This window comes from Balaenoptera acutorostrata, chromosome 18 (genome assembly GCF_949987535.1).
Source record: "Balaenoptera acutorostrata chromosome 18, mBalAcu1.1, whole genome shotgun sequence".
In the NCBI taxonomy this organism is placed as follows: domain Eukaryota; kingdom Metazoa; phylum Chordata; class Mammalia; order Artiodactyla; family Balaenopteridae; genus Balaenoptera; species Balaenoptera acutorostrata.
Window position 1 is genome coordinate 11,262,319 of NC_080081.1, and position 24,113 is coordinate 11,286,431.

The 24,113-nt window shown below is 46.7% G+C and overlaps 1 protein-coding gene across 4 annotated transcripts in view; it reads right to left on the bottom strand.

Annotated features, from left to right (window-relative positions):
- UBAC2 (UBA domain containing 2) overlaps positions 1-24,113 on the bottom strand; it is a 170,085-nt gene that overhangs the window by 16,857 nt on the left and 129,115 nt on the right. For all 4 annotated transcript variants that reach the window (XM_007196817.2, XM_007196815.2, XM_007196816.2 and 1 more), the window contains one exon: positions 22,285-22,530. In XM_007196817.2, coding sequence (XP_007196879.1) covers positions 22,285-22,530 — 246 coding nt within the window. The remainder of the gene's footprint in view (positions 1-22,284; positions 22,531-24,113) is intronic.

Here is a 24,113-nt window from a genome sequence, read left to right on the forward strand (position 1 = left end):
GAGACAACCTCAAGTTAAGGGTCAAAACTAGACCTGAATATTTTCAAGAAGTATAAGGGAGGGGTTTTTTTTCTACTAGTTATTAGGACCTACTGTTAGACTACGAGAATTAAAGTAGGACGGTATTAGCACATGATAGGTAAACAGGGCAAAGAAACAGGAGAGACAGTCAACAAATCAAAAGTAAACATGGGCACTTGGTATATGATGGAGGAGACATTGTAAATCAGCAGGAAAAAGACACACCACTTAATGAACAGTACTAGGACAAATGGTTATAGAGATGGAAAAAGAGAGGACCTCCCTGGCGGCCCAGTGGTTGGGACTCTTTACTTCCAATGCAGGGGGCAAGGGTTCGATCCCTGATTGGGGAACTAGGATCCCACATGCTGTGTGGCGTGGCCAAATAAATAAATTAATTTAAAAAAAGATAAAATTTGACCTTTACTTCATATCGTATACAAAAACTAATTTATTTTATAATAAACCCCACAGGGACTTCCCCGGCAGTCCAGTGGTTACGACTCCGTGCTTCCAATGCAGGGGGTGCGGGTTCGATCCCTGGTCAGGGAACTAAGATCCCACACACCACGTCGTGCAGCCAAAAAATAAACAACAACAACAATGTGATTAAACCAGCCAAGATGACTAAATATAAAAAAATAATAAAATAAAATAAAATAAACCCCATAGGTTAAAGATTTAAATCTGGAAAGCTAAACTGTTAAAAATTTTAGAAGAAATAAGAGACATTCTTTATGTTGCTGGGATAGGAAAGGATTTCTAAAACAAAAATATAAAGGATCAATCATAAAAAAGGATTGCTAACAATTACTACAAACAAGAACTTTTGTATGATTAAAAAAAATAAAGCTAGAAGGCAAAGTATAGATTAAGAGAAAATGTTTGCAACATATAACTGACAAAATAGCATCCAGAATATGTAAAGAATCAATTAGACAAAATAAATAATACAAGAGAAAAGCAGATAACGTATATGAATAAACAATTTACAGAAGAGGAAACCCTGAGTCAATAAACATAAGAAAAGATGTTCAACCCCGCTAGCATTAGGAAATGCAAATTAAAACAGCAATAAGTCAGGGCTTCCCTGGTGGCGCAGTGGTTGAGAATCTGCCTGCCAATGCAGGGGACATGGGTTCGAGCCCTGGTCTGGGAAGATCCCACATGCCGCGGAGCAACTGGGCCCGTGAGCCACAATTACTGAGCCTGCGCGTCTGGAGCCTGTGCTCCGCAACAGGAGAGGCCGCGATAGTGAGAGGCAAGCGCACCGCGATGAAGAGTGGCCCCCACTTGCCACAACTAGACAAAGCCCTCGCACAGAAACGAAGACCCAACACAGCCAAAAATAAATAAATAATAAAATAAAAAAAAAATTAAAAAAAAAAAAAAAAAAAAAAACAGCAATAAGTCATTTCATACCTGTAAGACTGGCAAAAATAAAATGTCTAACAATACCAAGGATACGGATGATGTGAAGGAAATGGTAACTCCATATATTGTTGATGAGAGTTTAAATTGGCACAAACATTTTAGAGAACAATGTGTCAAGCTCTAGTAAAACTGAGGATGTTCTATGATCTAGCAATTTCATCTCCAGGGAGCTATGAGTGCCTAATGGGGCATTTATGAGGATATTCTGTGAAGCACTGATTATAATATTAAGTAAGCAAATGTAAAAAATTCAACTGTCCCTAAAGAGGGAAATAAATTATTAAGTGGTTCTATTATATATGTGCAGCTAGAATAAATGAACTAGATCTAATGGATAAATCTCAAAAATACAACGAACAAAGAAAGTTGTATAAGAATATGTATATACAATACCATTTGCATAAACTTAAAAATATTTAGAATAGTATACTATTTAAACTATTTTACGGATAGTTTACATATACATAGTATATAACTATAAATATAAATATGTATATATATTAGTGGTGATTCTGCTTCCCAGGGGACATTTGGCAATGTCTGGAGGCATTTTTGGTTGTCTTGGGTTGGGGGTGGGAGGCTGGGGACAGGAAGGTGGTGCTGTTGGTATTTAGCGAGTAGAGGCCAGGGATACTGCTGAACATCCTATGCGGCACAGGACAGACCCCGCGACAAAGGACGGCCTGGACCAAAGTGCCCACAGTGTCCAGGCTGAGAAGCCTTGATACATACTCACAGGTGGTGAAGATACAAACACGCACCGGCAGTGGATACCATACAAAAGCATCAGACACGACACACCTGCTATGGAACAGTGGGAAGAGGAATGAACCTCTGGCTGATTCTGTAACATTTTATTCTTCAAAGGGAGTGAGAGTGAAAGAGTAGGCAAAACAAAACAAAACTAAACCCCAAGCTGTGATAGTAAAAAAGTGCTTAAAAAGCAGAAAGTTACAGGAGCTCTAGGTTCTGGGATGTTTTGACACTAATCTGCTCTTTCTGTAGGTTCAGCGTGAGCCTCTGCAAACAGGAAACGCTTCCTTCACTTTGTCTTCTTCAAAAGCAATAACCACATATTCAAAAGAGGAAGAAGGAAACAGCTTGCATTTTGAACAGCCATTTTATGTTATTAGTTGTAAGGAGATTTTCAAATGAAGTAAAATTTCTTGTGAAAATTAATAAACAACTAATTTTCCAACTGAGAGCAGTAAATGTTTGTTAACGGTTCATCAGGTGGAAGTCACATGGAGTAGAACTCCACCTCTAAAGGCCTTGGCAGGTTTCTGAAGGGACGATCAGGTCAGGCAGTGTCTATACCGAGAAGCCTGATCAGAAGAGCCCCCCAGGGTCCTCTGGGGCACTTGCAGCTCCCATGGGAGAGAGGAGCAAGGTGCACGGTCTGGTCCTTGCTCCCGTGGAGCTCCTGATCTCCTCGGGGAAGCCATGATATCCAGAAAGGGAAAAGCCAGAAGCAGGCAAGATGGTCTATAACCAGGAAGGAAGCCACAAGGCATCAGTTAAAGGGCATAGCCAAAGCTCGGGGGTAGAACTTCAAAGAGGATGGGGGCTTAGCTGAGTTTTATAGGATGAGGATGATTTCAACAATGGAGAGGAGAATCAGGCATTTTTGTCAGCCTGTTCAAAGACAGGGGACTGAGAATGGGTTTATTCCTACTTCAAGGGCCAAAGCAATGCTAAGGAGAAATAACAGAGGAACAAAAAATAGAGGATGCTGCGTGACTGGGAGCAGTCTCCAGAGCCAAAATACCTGGGTTCAAATCTCAGCTCTGCCACTTATTATGTAACCTTAGGCTTCAGTTTGTTTTTTTTAAACTTCTCTGAACCTCAGTTTTCTCATCTGTATTATGGGAATAATAGCTACACTCACGTCATAAGGATATGAGAAATAAATGAGTTAATATATGTAAAGCATTTAAAACAGAGCTTGAAAACGTCTAACTTATTACATATTACATATATATATTAGCTATTATTACTATCTAATATTTGCATTGTATCTTACAGTGGTATTTCTTGTCTTCCCAGCTAGACTATAGCACCCTGGAGAGCTGCACTGGGGGTAAGATTTGCATGAAACTCCCCAGGTGGCCAGCACAGCTCTCAGCTCAGTGCAGCCTGAGCTGAATCCCCAGCAAAGGATGATTTCAGAGCAGGCACAATGAATGTGATGGTTTAGAACAATTAAAATTCTTTCTTTTTTTTTTTTTTTAAATTTTTATTTATTTATTTATTTATTTATTTATTTATTTATTTATTTATTTATTTATTTATTTATTTATGACTGTGTTGGGTCTTCGTTTCTGTGCGAGGGCTTTCTCCAGTTGCGGCAAGCGGGGGCCACTCTTCATCGCGGTGCGTAGGTCTCTCACTATCGCGGCCTCTCCCGTTGCGGAGCACAGGCTTCAGACGCGCAGGCTCAGCAATTGTGGCTCACGGGCCTAGTTGCTCCGCGGCATGTGGGATCTTCCCAGACCAGGGCTCGAACCCGTGTCCCCTGCATTGGCAGGCAGATTCTCAACCACTGCGCCACCAGGGAAGCCCTAAAATTCTTTCTAAAAGCATCCTCATCTTATTTTTAAAAGGTCAGTCACTGGGAAAAAAAATGCATCCTTTATTCTCCATCTTTGGTGATCTGACACCCTTTATCAGAGTGCTAGGTTTTGAACTGTAAAGCAGGTGGGGCCACCTCCACGGCACTGTCTGTGGCTGCCTGCGGACCATGTCGGGAAGATTCTGGGGGAGGGTACGGGTTCATCAGGAAACAGCGACATGACTGCTTAGTGATACCTGCCTTGGGCACGGAGGAGGCGAGGTGGCACCTATACAGGAACTACACACCCTGCTATAGACCATGGCTGTCCAGTATTTTCCACATCATGGCACACACAGAAAGATATATTTGTGTGACACACAGGACAGAGAAAGCTGCATGCAACCAGCCTGGCAGCTTCAGGCTTTTCCCAGCTGCCCCAAAGGCTGAGGGGATCAATACCTCATCAGGCCATCTGTGACCGTGACACAGTGGTCGGGAAGTTCCGCCACAGACCCTAAGGCAATACTTGTACATTTAATGTGAGCAATTTACACTGGGGACGGGCTACCGTGGAGTTCAGACGCAGAGGAGACCAGATTGTTTCAGGTGCATCAGTCAAGGTAAAATCAACAGAATTATTGAGTGTCTACTCAAGTACCTGGTAGTACCTGAAGCCATGAAGCTAAAAAGAGAACTAAGACAATGTCTGTGCCTTCTAGAAGCTCCCAGTCTGGTATCCTCACCATTAAATTGCTTTTTCTTTTTCTTCCAGGTTACTCGTAACACCCTCTGCTTGATCAGTGGTTCCTCCTCCGCTCTCCGCCTGCCCTGACCCCTGGCTTCACTGGGCCCTACCGTGCCCCTCCCGACACCCCTCTCTGGCTTCTGTGGAATCACACTTTCTTGGTCTTCCAAGCCATCTGGTCACACCCTGAGCGCCCCTCAGAGACGCCTTCTCCGGTTCATGTCCTTTATACGCTGGTGTCCCTTAAGGTTCTGTTAGGATTATTCCTCTTCTCTCTCCACGTCTGCCCCCAGGGTTTTAGTCTCCCTGCGTGTGGTGGAGACTCCTACCCACTTTCCCCCTCCAGGTGCTGCCCCTCAGAGCCACACGACCAGCTCTCCTGACGCTTCCCCTTAGGTGTTCCAGAGACATGTCAAATGGAGCGCATCCCAAACAACACTCATTGTCAACCCCGTACCTCTTCCTCTGTCCCCAATCTTGGGGAATGACATCAATGTCCATCCACAGCACAAGCCAGCTCACCAGGCTCTGTTAATTATGACTCCTAAATACCTTTGGAATCCATCCATTTCTCTCCACCCTGACTCTCACTGTCCTATTTTATTTTTATTTTTTATTTTTTAAATTTATTTGTTTATTTATTTATTTATGGCTGTGTTGGGTCTTCGTTTCTGTGCGAGGGCTTTCTCTAGTTGCGGCAAGTGGGGGCTACTCTTCATTGCGGTGCGCGGGCCTCTATCGCGGCCTCTCTTGTTGCGGAGCACAGGCTCCAGACGCGCAGGCTCAGTAGTTGTGGTGCACAGGCCCAGCTGCTCCGTGTCATGTGGGATCTTCCCAGACCAGGGCTCGAACCCGTGTCCCCTGCATTGGCAGGCAGATTCTCAACCACCGTGCCACCAGGGAAGCCCCTCACTGTCCTATTTTAGATCGCCATCAAGGGCGGGCATGGCTTCAGAGTGATTTTCCTGAGATAAAAATCTCATCATGTCACCTCTCTACTTAAAAACTCTTCAATGGTTCCCCACTGCCTTTTCATTAATCTTAAAATACTTTTTTTCTTCATTAATAGCAATCGCAAAATCACTACTTGCTAACAAACTTTTATAAAAAAAGTTTTCCAAAACAGAAAAATAATTGAGAAGAATGTCATTATTTTCTATTTTTGTAAACTTTTTTTGTGTGACTTAACGGAATATAGTTGGATTCTCGTATCTGCTTCTGCAGTCAATTCTGTTACACGCTACTCTGGCTTCTGAAGTATATAAAAAAATCTAGCCACGTATAGATATATAGTTAGAAAAAAAATCGGAGTATATTAAGAGCCTTTTCAGATAATCATAGATATTCTTCTTTGATACTACTCAAGTCCCTATTGGTTTTAGGATGCAATTCAGGTTTCTCACCAGGGCTTGCCAGCCTCCTGTTTACCGTTCCAATGGTTCTCCTCACCACTCCAGCCTCACATTCTCGACTCCTGCCCGGGAGGCCTCTCTACTCCCCCCGTGTACCCTCACATCTCACTGTACCTTTGCAAGGACAGCACTTGGTACATTACACTTCAGCGACATGCTCCCTGGCAGGAATCTCACAGCAGGTGACGAGCCCCATGAAGGCTGAGATTATTCATCTTGCCTCTGTAGACCCAACCTTGCCTGCCACCTGGCATATTCAAGTACGTAAGAAATATCTGCTGAATGACTAAATCGTGGACAAATACACAGCAAAGCATATTGCTGAGATAAGTTCTATGGGATTTTCTTCAGCAAAGACCTCACAGTTTGTTGTAATACAGGCCCTAGTGTCAGGATGGACAGGGTAGGAGGGGATGACGCAAGGAGGCTCAGAGAGCAGAGCACACCACGTGGCCGATATGGTCTTTAAGGGCACGAGGCACCTTCTCCCTCTAACACAGGAACCAGTAGTTTCAAAGGACCACTGCTGGGAGACTGCAGATGGGGGCTCCTTGCAGAAGGGGGCACCCGTAACGCACTGGACTGCTGCTGAGTGCCCCTTGGCGGCTACAGCTCGCAGTGTAACTATGGATATGCTTGGCTTCATTCCTTTATCTCTCACGTGCAGTGCACCGTACTGGAGCCCAGTAAAGAGCGCTGTGACACACAGGGAAGTGATTAATTTCCTATGGCCCTGGAAGAGCTTAGCTGAGTTGACAAAACAAAGGCACATTAGAAAGTAAACAAGAGGCACTGAAGATGCAGCGTGTGACTAAGGGCTACGTGAGAGGTATCTTATTAGACTTAGAACTAACAATAAGCACTACCAATACAGAGGAGAGAAACATTGCCAGAGGCTGCTGTCATCAGCGATAGCTTCATGGCAAAACCCGAAAACAAAGGAAAAGAAAGAAAAACAAGACAAACCCCATTCCCACCACCTCCCCAACTGGGGAGGCGGTGAGGAGGCCTCCAGAGAGTCTACCACCAGGAATCTGTGCCACAGCCCAACACGCAACTCAAAGGCTCGGCCACTGCTGCTCCCTGCAAGGAACGCTCCAACTGGTGCGCGCCACCAGACGTGCATCCTGCGTCCTCTGGGTGGAGGGATGACTTGCCTCTTGAGAGGCCGGGGCCTCCCACCACAGCGGATCCTATTTCTCCCAAGACATGGGTACGGTTTTCACAACAGGCAGAGGAAAGGACTCTGGAGAAAGAGCAGCAGGCTTCAGGTTCTCCTGGGCGATGGGCTCCCCGCCCCTGGGGGGCGAGGAAGGAGGGTGGATCCTCCCGGGCGATGGGCTCCCCGCCCCTGGGGGGCGAGGAAGGAGGGTGGATCCCCCCGGGCGATGGGCTCCCCGCCCCTGGGGGGCGAGGAAGGAGGGCGGTGTTGGGGACGGGCTGAGCCAGACAGCGCCCGTGCCTGCCACGCTTCCCAAAGGCTGGCTGACTCTCCTCTAAGGGGCCCTTCTCCGCCATGGGCAGTCAGGATCAAAGCTGTCCCCGCCTTTTGGGGGGAGGTTTGGTTTTGATTTTGGTAGAGAATGGGAACACTCAGTCTCTTGTGAGGAGGAAGTGGTGGGGAGGGGCAGTGAGCTCCCCAGGTTGGGGACATCTGCTGTAGGAAGCTGACACCTCTCTCTTGCTTTAAGGCTTTTTTAACTATCTTAATTTGATTTACGTGCTTGTGAACACTGAACACAAGTTAGTAAGAACTGCACAGGATTAAGATACAGCTTCCTTGAAAATATGAAGGAAAGAGCACCTTTTGGCACAGGGATGACCGATGTCTGCGTTACATCTTTTGTTTCCTCCCTTCTTTGTCAGCCAATTTTCTGGTCATTTCTTTTGCTCCTTAACCTTAGCTCTATGCAGCAATTACTAAATAAAAGTCAAAATTAATATTAGTTCTGGTACTTGTTACCAGTAAACGTTTGAAGAAGAGGTGAAACTTGTTATTAAAAATGAGATTGGGGATTACTCAGGGTTTCCCCTCTCTTTTTACATCTCCTCCCTCAGAGTGGTCACTCATTTTCACCCTTCAGCGATCACCTCTCACTCCCTTACTCGTCCTTCAACCAACACTGGGCCAGGGCGGACAGCATCGCCTGAAAGCCCGGGGACCCTTTTGGACTCAACTCTCTCCCCGATACATCAAATCCGGCCAGTTCTCAAGTACCACCGATTTTCCCCTTCAAGGGCGTCTGCCACTGTTTCAGTCTTTGTCGTCCGCCTCTGAGATTAAGCCAACAGCCTCTTAGATGACATCACTGCCACTAATACAGGCCCTGGTTTATGGTGCTTCCCAGATGCTGCATTCGTTATAAAGGGAAGGTTTCTGGCAACGCTGCACTGAGCAGGTCTATTGGTGACATTTTTCTAACAGCATCTGCTCACTTTGCGTCTCTGTGTCACATTCTGGTAATTCTTGCAATACTTCAAGCTTCTTCATTTCTACTGTATTTGTTAGGGTGATCTGCGATCAGTGATCTCTGACATTACTGCTGTAATTGTTTGGGGGTGACAGCAACACTGTGGCCTTATTTTAAGAAATTGCACAGCCACCTCAACCTTCAGCACCCACCGCCCTGATCAGTCGGCGGCCGTCAGCATCGAGGCGAGACCCTCTACCAGCATAAAGATTATGACTCCTTGAAGGCTCATAGGATGGTTAGCATTTTTTAGCAATAATGTATTTTTTGATTAGGGTATATACATTTTAAAAGATATAATGCTATTGCACACTTAATAGACTACAGTGTAGTGTAAACATAACTTTTATATGCACTGGGAAACCAAAAAATTCGTGGGACTCACTTTATCGCAATACTTGCTTTAATGCGGTGGTCTGGAACCGAACCTGCACTATCTCCAAGGTGTGCCTGTATTGTCTCCATCCAACCTGCACACCATGGCGGGTGAGTCGTGCATGAGTTACCCCACCAAGGCCTTTCACAGCGCCACTGCCTCAACTGAAAATCTTACTGCATCACATCTAGATTATTCCGTCCTGTTTTGAACGTCCTCCAAAACCAGCCTCATCCTAACTATCTCTTACCTCTTCCCTGCATGTTCCTTCCACTGACTGTGTCCCTCACTTATTCAGACCACATTTGCTCCAATCGCGTCTGTTACCTAAAATGCCCTCCCCTGTCCCCTACGACCATCTGCTGCCCTACGGGTTTGTAAAGGGCCCAGTTCTTGTTTTGTGTCTCTAACTGGCTTCTTTCTTGACAATCTAAATCTTTACTGGTCTCCCTGTCTGCTGAACTTCTACAGAACTAGGTCAAGTTGCCAATCTAAGAGAATGTAACACTGAGTCTAGGTTTCCTCATCTGTAAAACAGAAAACTGGACTAGATGATCCTTAAACTAATAATTATTAGTTGCTTCTTCCGAATCAGTATATTAAAGAATGTCTTGAAAGCCAAGCAGTTCTCTCTCAAAAAGAGACCTTCACTGTTGCAGCAGAAGCCCAGTGGCCTCCTGCCAGAGCTGTTGCGGGAGGGATGCCCAGACAGACACTGGCCTAGACACCCTCCATTTTATAACCTCCAGTACTGCTTATGAGTGTTACCTGCACTGATCAAGGAGCTCTAACGAGCATCTCTAATGATCAAGGATCCTTGAGCAGCCACCCCTACTAGACGGCAACCATGGACAGTTCACGAATGAGGAATGTGGATTTGTGGAAGTGAAGTGCTGACTCTCACAGTGGTCTCTCACAGCCCAAAGCCCACGCTCTGAACTACCAATGAAACCTGCACCTGCACTCCTCACCCCGCCCTGGGAATCCAGGCGCAACAAGGGTGCATACACCACCATCACTTAAAAAAGTATGATTTTTAAAAAAATCTTGGTATCGCTAATCTGTGCTCTAATCTCGGACAGGAGATCATGACTCACGAGTCTGGAAATTCCTGTACTCCTGCTGCTTTCTTCACAAAGCCACATCTGTCACCCACAGTGAAAGACTGCAGGGTCTGAAGCTGGGGTGGGTTCCACGAAATTCAAGGCTTCTTGAGAGGATCAGAAGGATTTTTCCTGAGTCACTCACAGGTAGTCCAGGGGTCCGTCCTGCACTAGAATCGTATTCTGGTTTTAAAACCCACAGGGATGGCTTTTTTTGAGGAGGAAAAATTTACAAAATGATTATAGGGACAATTTTTCTAATATTCCCCTGTTTGACATTATGTCTGCTTCAAGGTACATCTCTAAATTCATTCATGGTTCTAAAAAGTGATTAATAAGTGAGAAAATAAAAAATTATGAAAAGAATTAGGATTGCTGATAACTTCTATCTCTCCAAAATACCAATTATGTCATCATCGTTTACTTGTTTCCTTAAGTACCATGAGATTGAACCACACTCTTTTTTCTCATGAAGACCAAGGCAGAATGGAAAATAGAAATGATTTTTCTCAAGGTCACTTAATGAGTCAGCCTTGGAAAGGGATTAGAATTTATATTGATCCTATCTTTCTGTTCTGAATTTTGTCAAAAAGGTCAGTATGACCAACTACAAGAGCACCAAAAACATAACAGTAGTTTCTGCAAGGAGATACAGATTGAGATAAACAGCTTAGCTTTAATTTCACTTGAAAATAGAGTTCTTGCACCTAATTTTCATTTAGTTTGCAGATTTTTATCAACCAAGCACTAGTAACTTATTCCGCACCTGATACTATACACTTCATACTCATAAAAGAAAAAAGTCATAAAAGAACTAACTCTAACTGATTAGATTGCTTTGTTGACAAGGCAGCACAGCAACTTGAAAAGGATGGTTTTTAAATCAAATTGCACCAAAAAGTGAAAGAGCAAAGCTAAAAAGGAAAAGTGCTGAGGAGCATGCCACGTGCCTGTGTGCTGTCTTCAAGGCTGCTTGGGTTCATCTTGGCTGAGAACGTGCTCCCTTTGGATTCAAGGTGGACTCCTTTGCTACACACACACACACACACACACACACACACACACACACAGACACACACACACAGACACACACACACACACACAGACACACACATACGTGCTCCCTTTGGATTCAAGGTGGACTCCTTTTCTAACACACACACACACAGGTTTAGGTATACAGTTTTCAGGGCTCCACTCCAGACACACTTTCTTGACCCTCCATGGCTGGGTGAGGGGCTTCTCCTAGAAGAGGACTCGTGACATTTTGCTGTAACTGCCTCTTCCTACTCTCAGCTCAGGGAGAGGAAAGATTGTGCTGTCTTGTCTGCTGTGGTACTCCCCAGAGCCTGGCTGAACACTAAATAAATCTTGTGGAAAGGATGTTAATGGAAACTAAGAGGTGAGTAAGCAGCTTCCTCAGAGACCTAGCCAGATGAAGGGGCACTGACAGACACTGGCTCCATAGGGTGGCACCCGCCAGGGTGAAGGACAATCAGACATGCTGCCACATGGACAAACCTCAGAAACATGAGGCCATGTGAAAGACACCCCTCACAAAGGACCCAAAAGTATATGATTAGATTCAATGTTCAGAATAGGCCAATCTAGAGAGTAAGAAAATAGATGGGTGGTTGCTCAGGGCGAGGTGGGTGGTAGGACTGGGGAGTGACTGCTAATGGGAAGAGTCTCTTTTTGAGGTAATACCAGTGTTCTAAAATTCAGTGTGGTGATGGTGGGACAACTCTGTGAGTACACTAAAATTCACTGAATTGTACTCTCTTTTTTGGCCACACCGCACAGCTTGCAGGATCTTAGTTCCCCGACCAGGGATCGAACCTAGGCCCTGGCAGTGACAGTGTGGAGTCCTAACCGCTGGACCACCATGGAATTCCCTGAGCTGTACTCTTTAAGGAGGTGAACTATATGGTATGTGAATTCGATCTCAATAAAGTTATTAAAAAACTTAAAAAAAAAATGAGAACCTGAGAGCACTTTTAATACACTAAAGATATTTTACTAAATTAAAAATCCTTGATTAATAAAAGGAACTCGCATGATTTTCAAGGCAGATGTGACTCATAATAATGTATATGTTAGATGTTACCTAACAACGCTTGCTGGGGTGGATAAAGAGAAAATTTTCACAGCCACAAATGTTTCTAAGTGAGGGTGAGAGAATACACCTCACCCTCACTTAGAAACTTAGCTAACAATTCAACCAAATACTGAGAAAATAACTGAAATGCATGTGTGAATAATGGTGAGCTGCTGTAGGCATCAACATCTCCTCTCCTTGCAGGTCAAATAAGCTGCTCGTTACTGAAAACGGAGGTGATAATCAATCAGGAAACACGGGCAGCCGGAGGAAGTGAAGAGGTAATGAAAAAAATGAGCACCAAATGACTTCACTGCTTTGTTGACAAAATTCCCACTTGGCTTATACCAAGCACGATGCGTTCCTAGTGGGTTTCACTGTAATTCTACTTCTAGAGTAAATGGAGATTTTACAGAAGTACCTTAGAAAGTCTTATCACCAAGTTTATGTTGTGGTATATGATGGCATTATCACCATCAGCCAACAGAGAGGATGGTGGTCACACAAGTAACAGACGACCGCAACTCAGAGAATACAGACTTCCCGGGAAACAGAGCTGCTTGGAGAGCTGCTGGCTGCATAATCTTCTAGAGCAGGGGGCGGGCAAAGTTCTTCTGTAAAAGGTCAGGTAGTAAATGTTTTAGGTTTTGAAGACCAATAGGCAAAATCAAAGATATTATGTAGGTGTTTACAGAGCCACTAAAAATGTAAAAACCATTCTTAGCATCGGGTTTGGCCCATGGGCCATAGCCTACTGACCCTTGTTCTAAAGGTTACAAGTTTTAAAGAGTAGTAACTATCCGGTTAGCTCCTAAATCAGGACTCTCTCTCAAACTTCCTGAGAGCCCAAAAACAGATCCCCAATGCAATCAGAATAACTAATATGTGACAGATCTTTCTGGTATATCAAGTAATTTTGCATAAATTATTTTATCCTCATGACAACCCTATTAGATAGACTGTGCACAGATCTCCCTGTCAACCCAGTGTTGATTCCTTAACTGCAAATTTCTTCCCCTTTTCATTTACATTCTGCTTTTCTATCGTGATGGCATCATGACCAGCAAAGAGGGGAATCCATGCTAAGAAGCTACAGAGACTCCTGCAGCAACCCTGCTGTTCAAATGTTCATCATTACAGGGCACTTCAGTGACTGTTCTGGAGGTGTGAACGCACAGAGGCTCACAGAGCTTGACTGTGGCCATGTGGTCTCATGCAGTGAGGACACGCTGCCTCACCACCAGAACTCAGAGAATCCTCACCACCTCCCGACTGGTCTTCTTCCTCCAGTATCAGCTTTCTCAAGGGTATTCGTGTCATGGCCAAAGTAGTCTTATTTATTTATTTATTTGGTTGCGTTGGCTCTTAGTTGCAGCAGGCGGGCTCCTTAGTTGCGGCAGGCGGGCTCCTTAGTTGCGGCATGCGAACTCTTAGTTGCGGCATGCATGTGGGATCTAGTTCCCTGACCAGGGATGGAACCCGGGCGCCACCAGGGAAGTCCCCAAAGTAATCTTTATTAAAGACAAATCTAACTTACTCTTCTGCCTAAAGCCTTCACTGACTCACTACTTCTAGCCGGATGAAAGAAAAAACACTCCTCAGTGTAGCACAAGACCCCCGATGTCCTGGCCTCGGCTTTCTCCCCAGCCTCTCTTTCACTGCTTCCTCCTTAGGGAAGCCCTGAACTTAGGCAAATGCAATCACTTGTGTTCCCACAGCTGTCTCAAGCCCTTGTGCTTTTTCTCACACGGTCCTCTAGGCCTGAAATGCCTGCGTGAGCGCTGGTCTCTTCCAGATTCCCCTCAACCACATAGGGCTTTACTGAGTCCCTCAGGGAGAACCAGGACTCTTCTGCTGGTGCAAACTCCAATAGAAACCTAGCACTTCATATTGACTCATCTCTCTTCCCCCAAGGGCTGCAGGCTTCCTGAAGGCCAGGGCAGCGCCATTTTCTCCCTCAGGGCTTCACACTGCAGTGGAACCAAAAGAGGCATAAATAAGTGGAGCACACAGCCCCTGTCCTTCAAGAATTCAAATGCTACTTGGTGAATGAATAAAGCACAAACCCACGAAAAGTTACATAACAGTCCCAGCAGTGGAAAATGATCCGCAGCTGCTAGTACCAAAATGACTCGGCAACGTCACCGACCCTGGAGCCAGCAACCCTGTTCGGGGCGGGGAGTGAACCTGAGAGCAAGAAGCTGGTGGGAGGAGAGTCAGCGTGTGACTGACACGCCGCCGCTACATCAATGTACAGAAGAGTGGGAAAGCTCTGCCGTGGGGGGAGATGAGAGCTGGAAGAAAGGGTCCACTCAGCCCTCATCACAACGAGTCCATAAGCCAATCAGCCAAAAGCTTCTGCGTACTGACCACCGTGGGAGTGTCCAGAAAGGTCATGTCACTGTGATGATGAACTTCAGGATACTGTGCACTGACCCTGTAAGCTCCAGATGAAGCAAGGTCTGCAGAGCCGTCACACTGCTCACTGCCCTTTAGAGCCATGGAGGTGTATTCGCTGCAGAGCATGTTACAGCTGCTTCAGAAGTGCAACGTCAGAGTTCACTTTCAAGAACCAAGATGTGACTCCCGTGGCAATGTCCTAGGATGAGGCTGGCTGGTCAGGGCAGAAGGGATGCTTGTCCTTCCTCTGCTTCCAAACCCTGCACTACTTCTTAACGCGGTGCGTTCCCACTGAAACTCCTTTCAAGAGCGAGCCAATTCTTGCTGACTCTTGTGATCTTCTCCCCGCCATCGTCTCTGCCTGGCCTTTTTTCGGGGGTGGGAGGGTAGCCTCTGAATCTGTTGAGCACCCCCTCTCCCATTCTTCCTGAAACACTCCTCTCCGGGCTGCTGTGCCACTGAACTCTCGCGGATTCCTCCCTGCCCCCTGGAACTCCTTTCTTCCTCCTCTCTGCTCTCCCTAAACATGGGTCTCGGGCTGTCTTCAGTGGTTTGTCCTCTCAGAGGATAGCTGTATACTTTCCAGCCAGGACTACTCACCTGTATTCAGCTGGCCTCAGTACATTAAGAAATTCTGTAAATATTTATTATATACATATCGAGTCACTAATTCTCCAAATGTATGGGCGCCTACCACATGCCAGGCATTATTCACACATTAGAGACACAATGGAAAAGCCCCCCCCACCCCAAGACACACCACTGGCACAGATGGGACGTGAGTCAATGGTGAGGGGCGGGAGTGGCGAGGTCAGGAAAGACGCCAGGGGCTCTAAGGACAGACAGAGGGTCAGTGGTGCCCGGGAGGCTGGAGAGGGCTTCCCAGAGGAGGGGATTTCAGAAAGTTTACTCAAGCGTGAGCAAGAGTTAGGCAAGCAGAGACTGTGTGAGGGGTGAGATGGGGTGCGGTGGGGAAGTTGGTACAGGGGAAGTTTGTTGTTGGCAGAGGGAAGGGTAGATGAAGAAGCAAGAAGTGAGAAACAACACGGGGCTGAGATGAACTGGGAACAGTTCAGCATGATTAGCCCGAGGCTGCTGGGGGCCGGGGGAAGGGACGGGCTAAAAAGCAGGCAGGGGTCTTGTGTAGCGAGCGTGAACTGCCTTGTAGGCTCAGGAGGGCCTCTGAAGGACTTTGGTGGGAGTGAGACAATCAGGTTTGCGTCTTCACAGAGCTCGCCCTGGGGGCTGGAGTGTGGGGCAGGGTGGGGAGAGGGAGGCAGTTGTGACCAGATTTTATTAGGTGAGTGACCACGGTGGCCTGAACTAAGGCAGGGGGATGAAGAGAGAGGGAGTGGTGGGTTTACGGCGAGAAGGCAGACTCTCTGGGGTGCAGGTGAGGGAGGGGACACGAGGGACATGGATGCACGAGGGAAGAGTCCAAGGGGAAGACACAGTGTTCTGGTTTGGGCCTCTGGGTGGACGACGGTGCTTTCCATCAGGGAGGGAGTGAGACGGAGAAGCCAATTTAGCAAAGCAGGGGTAAATTTCCGGTGCCTGTGGAGCATTCAGGTGGAGATGCCTGGCAGGCAGTAGGATATTTAGGCCTGAAGCCCAGAGAGAGAGGAGGTCTAGGCCGTAGGTCTAAGTCTGGGAGCCATGAGCTTAGCACAGAGGGGAGAGCCATGGCCTGCGAGTGTGCAGGGGGGGAGATCAGCGGGCTGGACCTCAGGGGACAATGCCGGTTAGGAGCTCAGTGAGGAGCTGGCCATTATCCCGGCCAGGCGTTCACAGAGCCGAGCGCTGGATTTCTAAAATCTCCTGTTGGTCTTTTCCTCCGTGGTCTCTCCTTTCTCCACCCATCTCACATGCTGCAATGAGAGCAATTTCTCTGAGATACCTGTCCTACCTTTACAACTGACTAAACCACTTTTGACAGCCTCCAATGTCAAAATCCAACTCTGCCGTCGGGTTGAAAAACACCTCCCTCGATTACAGTCACTGTGTTACTCCCCTCTGTCACTAGGTACCCTACCACCTCAGCCCCCCATGTCTCCTCGAGGCCTTCCCCTTCCAGGCCTCCTTGTCACCTCCACGCCTCCGTCCCTCTGGCTGGTCCTCTGCTCTGTGATGACCTGCCTCCTCCTCTCTGCCCGCCCACGTCCTGCCCACCCTTCGAGTCCCTGAAACCCCCTCTCACAGCATCAGGACCCCCAGTGGCGCCTTCCTGGCTGTCTTACTGCCCCGCGCACTCCGGTCTATATTTCATCGTTCTTGGATGTTTCTCTATTTCAAGTGTATCTGCTGAGCTCCCTGACGTTGATCACAAACTCATTCAGGGAAAAGACATGTTTTTCACTTCTTAGGTGCCCACCGAGTCCCCACCCGTCTTGGTCACTGTCTCAATTATGACCACTGGCTGACTGCGACCGCAGAGCCAAGTGCAGACCACAGGCGGGCAGGCGACAGCGAGCACAAAGCAGCAGCTGCCAGGCGGCGAGACAAAGTCCGACAGAAGCAGGCAAAAGACGTACAAAGGAGTTACACTCAAACAAGACTTTGGCATTATTTTGGAGTGCTTGAAATTAAAAACTGCAAACAGATCAATCTAATGCGCAGTAATTAGGAACTGATTGGTTTTTTGACCAAATAAATTCTGGGTTCTATGAAAAACATTTGAAAACCCACAGTTTGCAAACAAGTGAGAGACTTATCTTAAATGCAATAACAGAATTTGAGAATACCTACGGTAAGATACAAGGACACTAAAACAATCAAAAAAGATATTTTAAAAACATAGAAGATGGAAGCACAAGTTCTAACTTTGATTGAACATTAAACTTGGCATTGAGTTTCCTGACAGCCGAAGCAAAAAAGGAAAGGAAAAAAACCAACAACAACACACACACACAGAGGCCCTGGAATCGGACACATCCGGGCCCCTATTCTGCAGCCCTGCCGGCAGCTGTGTGTCTCTGGGCAGACCGGCATCCCCGAGCCTCAGGGGACACAGAGGAAACAGCTGTGTTTCTCGAGGCCGACACTGGGAAGAAATGAGGAGGGCACTGAGTAAGCCCCAGACTACAGAACCATACGCTCTTCTCTCCAGCACAGTGAGAAGTCTGCGGCAGGAGCCCGGGGGCTGGGATTCTGAACTGTGGGCAAGACTGACCTCGGAAAGTGAAAGAGCCTGCCACGCAGCGGGGAGAGCCACAGACCAAAGGACGTCACTTCACAGCCGCCCGGCTGGAAGGCCCTCTCCAAGAGGGTGGGGATTTTGGTCTGTTTCAGCCATGGATGCTTGGGCTGTGCAACCCGGCAGATACTATGATATTCAAAGTATCTGTGGTGGGGAAGACACCGGGTGGAGTCTGCAGCGAGCCACAGAGGACCACCATGATGCGGATGCCCAGGGCACTGGAGCAACGGCACGCATACACAGCAGAGAATTACACACTTTCGAAACACTGCTGCTGGACCCTGGGGGACAGGAAGTGCCTGACCACGGGGACAGAGTGAGCGCGTGGTCAGAAGTATGAGACCTACCAAGTTCTGTGGTCAGGTGGGACCAAAGAAAGCCATCGTCGGACGTAAGTGGTGTATCCAGGGTCAGCACGAGCAGGGCGGGGGGCGCAGGCGAGCTGCACAAGCAGGTCCGCCAAGACCACCATGTCGATAACCTCTGTTGCATAAAAACCTCTTCCCCAGTTCACACCTCCTGCTACATGGGGGTGGGTCCCTAACCACCAAGTGACAAGGAGGAAAATGGCCAAGTTCGGTTCATAGATGGGTTCGCTTGGTACACAACTGACAGCTGAAAAGAGACCGTGGCTGCACTACAGCTCCACTCAGGGGTCACCCTGAAGGACAGTGATGGGGACAAATGCTCCCAATGGGTGGAGCTGGGGCAGTGCATTTGGTCGTCCGCTTTGCATGGAAAGAGAGGAGGCCTGAGGTAATGACACCTAGGGACCCACTGGACGTGGTGAATGACTTGGTTAGGTGGTCAGGGGATGGGAAGGTAGGGGACAAGGAGGCCTGGGAAGAGTCCTGTGGGTCCAGCCAAGGAACAGGCATGAAGCGTGACATCTAGGTTCCAATGTTTATTGTGAACATCCAGCACAGAAGAGAGAGACAGAATGACTCGGCAGACTGACGTCAGCCAGCCTCTGTCACCGGCCATCCCAGGGCTGGCAGGTGAACAGGGCAGCCAAGATGGCCGGGAAGGAGCCCCACTGTGCATGGGCCCCACTCTCTAACGTGGACTTAGCTTCCAGAGTAACAGAGAGCAGTGCTGAGCCCTGATACGTACGCCACCATCCATCAAGGAGAACCAACAGTCATAGAGCCAGGTAGACTATACTGGGCCCTTTTCAGTCTGGAAGGGGAACCGTTATGGACTGAAACATGCCCCCCCAAAACTCATAGGCTGAAGTCCCTAACCCCCAATGTGACTGTATTTGGAGACAGGGCCTTTAAAGAGGTAATTAAGGTTAGACGAGGTCATAAAGATGGGGCCCTAATCCAATGGGACTGGTGTCCTTATAAGAAGAGACACCAGGAATATGCAGGCACCAAGAAAAGGCCATGTGAGGACACAGCAAGAAGGTGGTTGCCTGCGAGCCAAGGACAGTCCTCGCTAGAAACCAACCCTGACGGTATCTTGATCTTGGACTTCTAGCCTCCAGAACAATGAGGAAAAATTTGTTATTTAAGCTGCCCAGTCTGTGGTATTCTGTTAGGGCAACCTGAGTTGACTATTATAGGCAGCAATTCATTTTACCTGGAACTGACACATTTTCTGGTTATGGGGCTGCCTGACTTTTCTGTCGCTAAGCACCACCTCTGTGGGTTGACAGAGGGCATGAGGTACTGACCAGGGTTCCAGATGACATCACATCAGACCACAAGGCCCGCTTCCAGCAAAGAGGGCGTGGCAGTGCCAAGACCACGGGATACACTGACCCTCACACAGTACGACCCAGGCGCTACCAGCTCGCCAGACCAATGGGTAGCCAGGTGAAGGTGGAGTGAGACGCCAACCTGGAGATGGTACCCGCCAAGGACAGCGCTTGAGGCTCTAGTGTGCAGTACAGACCCTAAATCAACAACTTCACACGGGTGCTGTGTCCCCAGTAGGTGGAACACACGGCTCTTGGAAACAAGGGATGGAAGGAGAAGTGGCCCTGATTATCCTCCCTCAAGGTGACCCACTTGGGGAATCTGGGCTTCCCGTCCCACAACTCTGGATTCCGTGGTTTACAGAGCTTGGCTCACAGGAAGGGAACGCTTCCATTGGGGACAAAGCAAGAATACCGTTACATCTTAAGTTACAGCTGTTGCCCAGTCAGTTTGGGCTCTTGTGCCAAAAGACCGGCAGGCAAGGAAAGGAGTCATTATCCCGGCAGGAGCAATTAATCCTGATCATCAGGAAAAGCTATGGCCACGGGCACAAAAAGGGGAGGGAAGATCATGGGTGGCACTCGGGTGATCTGCGAGGGCATCTCTTGTACTTCCTCACCCAATTTCTACAGTAAACAGACAAGTGCAGCAGACACAGCTGGGAAGGGCTTGAGGACCAGGGACCCAGACCCCACAGGGATGACAGCATGTGTCACTTCATCACGTAAGCCTTCCAGCCAAGGGTGGGGAACTCTCAAGTGGACAACAGACGAGGGAGATGGTCATCAGTGTATCCTCGAGACCAGCTTCAGCAGAAGGGGATTCAGTCTGTCCTGCTAACCTTCCTCTTGAAGGTTTCTCCTGGGAAAAGAGCACCACTGCAGTCTTGGAGCTGTTGCTCCGAGAACTTAAGTAAAACAAGAAGATCCAAGCAGCACGAGGGGCGGATGCTCTGGACGGATCTGGATCGGATCTGCGACCCAGATCCTCCCCCTCCTTCAGGACCAGCGCTCCATCTTCCTGCTGCGGGCACCGGATGGTTCTCAAGTAACACCTGCTCTGTGGATGGCGTGCAACTGGGGAGAGGCACCCGCAATCTGCACCAACACCTTTCTGAATTTGGGACGACTCGGAAGGTCTCTCGCAACTCCAGGGCTTGGGCACCGTAAGCCTAGCTCGGGCCTTCTTTGTGACTGGGGCTCGAAGTCGCCCTCTGCCCTTCACCACCACTCCCCCAAAGACGCTCATCCTGACGGCGTTCCCCGATCCACTTCACACACGAGAGTCTGCCTGGGGACACCAACCTCAGAAACACAACCTCTCATTTTGCTCATGAGCACAAGACCACAGCTACCTACCAGGGAATCTCCCCCCAGGTAGCCTGAAGGTACCTCAGTCAATATATTTCCCCTCGCCTGCTCTTCTGATGTTGGTGGGATGGTGCTGTCATTGATCTCTCTCATTAGCTAAGCCAGAAACCTCAGAATCATACACTACTTCTTTCTCTCCCTCATAGCTCTGTCCAGTCTATCAGAAAATATTTATACTCATTATTACTCAGTTTTCTGGACACTGGTTATTCTGAGTTCTCATACTTTTCATTCTTCCCTCTGTTTCCTCAAAGAATCTACCTCTTCCTCCCGCTAAATACAGGCTTAGTCTATAGCCTACATTCATCCTGGATGTGATTCTCCTACAGGACTCACCTCCCAACCCTACACACTTAATCCATGATCTGCACCTGCAGCTCTGACCTCTCCAAGAGTGATGTCTGTCCTCCATGTTCAACTACATCAGGGGCACCTTTATTGTATGTTCCAGAGTCACCTCAAATTCAAATACACCTGTAGGGAACAGCCTTCACTTCTCTCGTTTACCTGCAGACTCGGCCCATTGATAAGGGGCCCCCTTCTTCCCACCCCAGATAGAAACTCTGGGACCCACCTCTCCACTGATGTCCAGGGACATCACACCTGATTTCACTTTCCAGACCACACACGATGAAGACCTACGTCTCACACGCAATGCAGGCAGGAGATCGGGGAGATGGCAGGGGAGAACAGAACTCTCTCTCATACCCCAGAGGGTAAAGGGGATGGAGACAAGAAACGAGGAACCCAATGCACTGGATCACAGAAGTGCCAAAGAAGGACCAGGTATGTGGTTTCAGCCTGACACAGAGTAACCCTGGAAAGACCAGTGTGGTGTTGGATTGTTTGGATAGAGCAGTTTTTGTGGATAAATGCTCAGTATTTCCTGACGATTAATGACAAGGCTAACAAAACACAGCATTTATCTGATCTACTTGTTGGTTGTTCCCTTGAAAATTTTCTTACCTTCATATTCTCTCCATTTCAACCAAGAAAAATCAAGAAGTTTGACATTTGCTCTTCACTCCAGAGCACACAATAATAAGCATTTTAACAGGAAGACACTGTGGCTTTTACAAGATGATAAAAACAGATAAATATCCCTTCTTGTTAACTAGGTTGGTGTTTCTCTAAGAAATCATGCTTATCTAATAGAAGTGGAGCAATAATGTCCAGTTTGACCAGTCTTTCAGCTGCAAGTTACTTTTTTTACCTTAAAAAGAAAACACTAAGAATAGCCACTATCAGAGACCTACATTCCACTTGGAAACATGTCAAAGTATCTATGATACAATGCATAGGAATGAAATGTAGACTCTACCACACATACAGTCTCAAAGGAGAAGTTTACACAGGCCCCTGAGTATTTCTGAATTTTCCACTGTGATTATTATCGTTTACCTGCTGCTGCCTTTGCCGCCTCACTTGTGCAAACTGTGACAGCATCAGCTGCCGGTCCAGCAGCTCCATCCTCTGCTGTCTCTGAATGTCTACCGTGGCCCCCATCCCGATTCTGGCTTCGCTGGTGGGTTCTGAAGATGAGAAGATGGGCTCAAGTGTCCAAGAACAGAACTTTGCCATCCAGCTGGGGACGCAGAGCACCTCATGAACTTGTAACATTTTGCTGTTGTAGCAGAGCCCGGAAATCTAAAAGAAAAAGAGCCCAACTGGATTGCTGAAGTGTCATAAAATGTTAAAGAACATATTTAACATAGAAATCAATAACCGCAAAACACTTCAGATGGTGTTTTCTTTCACTGTTGTAGTGTTAGGTGATAACCAGAGCTCCTGTCAGGTTGCAGGATACAAAGCAGCACAAACCAACAAAAAATTGAATTTACTCAGTAAACAAATGTGTTTTTATTAAGTTAGAAGAGACAGCAAAATCCTAACTATGTAACACTCAAAGTACTGGTACAATATTTAAAAAAACAATGTTGCCTTTTAAAAAAAAGCCATGAAATATTTGATTATCTAAACACTTTCACACTGTACTACCTCTGTGGTTATTCTTATTGGCAGATGGCCATCAGAGAGAGATACTGAGAGACAACAACTTTGATATTCGATGATGTGACCCAGCCATACAATACATTTATCAGAAAATAAAGACTACCTAAAATGTATATAGTGTTTTAATAAAATTTTCAAGTATTTTTCCTAGATTTTAAAATCCTTGCCAATAGTTGGCAATTAACAATTCTGTTTACGAATAAGGCTATTTTTCATCTTTAAGGCAATTTATATGGTAAGATAAGTCTAAGGAGTCTCTAAGGTTTCCTAGGTAAAAATGAGAATAGCTATTCCTTTGTTAAAGAGAAATCTTTAATTTTGTGAATTTGATTCTTAGCATAAGAAGTTATTCATACCAAATTAGAACATATTTGACAAATTTCTGTCTAATAAAAGTACACTTTAATGTTTTACTAATAAAAGTTAAATTAACTAATTAGGCAAAAATTTATTGAGCATCTGCTATATACCAAGTGCTGTTCTAGGCACTTAAAGTATAGCAGAAGACAAGATAACTAAAGCCCTACTCTTACAGAGGTAATTGTGATCAATACGGAGATTGGACAGTAAACAAGCAAACACACAAAACAATTCCAGACAAGATCTATGAAGGAAATAAAATAAGGTGACTTGGAGCAAGGACCTTCTTTAGGTCAGGTGGAAGTGACACTTGAGCAGAGTTCTTAAGGATAGTGAGGTGCCAGTGATTTGATGAACTGGAGGAAGAACCTTTCAGGCAGAGAAAACAGCAAGTGCAATGCAGGAATGAGCTTGGGAGTATCCATTAGAAATCTTAGTGGAGCTATCAAGAGGGTTGTTGGATATAAAAATCTGGAACTCAAGAGAAAAGTCTGCAGAGATAAAGATTTGGGAGTCAGTGGTGTAAGACTGTGTTTAAAGCAACAGGACTACAGGAGATAATGAGGGCGGGGGACGTATTACAGAGGAAAGAAGAGGACTTAGGACTGAACCCAGGGTACACCAGCATTTTGTGGATGGACAGAGTAGGAGCAGCCAGTAAAGAAATCTGAGAAGGGGCTGCCAGTGAGAAGAAGGAAAACTAGGAGAGTTTAGTACCACTGAAGCTAAGAGAACCGTGTTTTAAGATGGGAATAGTCAGCTATGTCTAATGTAGCCCAGAGTTCAAGTAAGACAGAGAGAGGAAGATGACTGTTGGATTTGGCAAAATTAAGAACAGTTTTGGTGCAGTGGTAGGA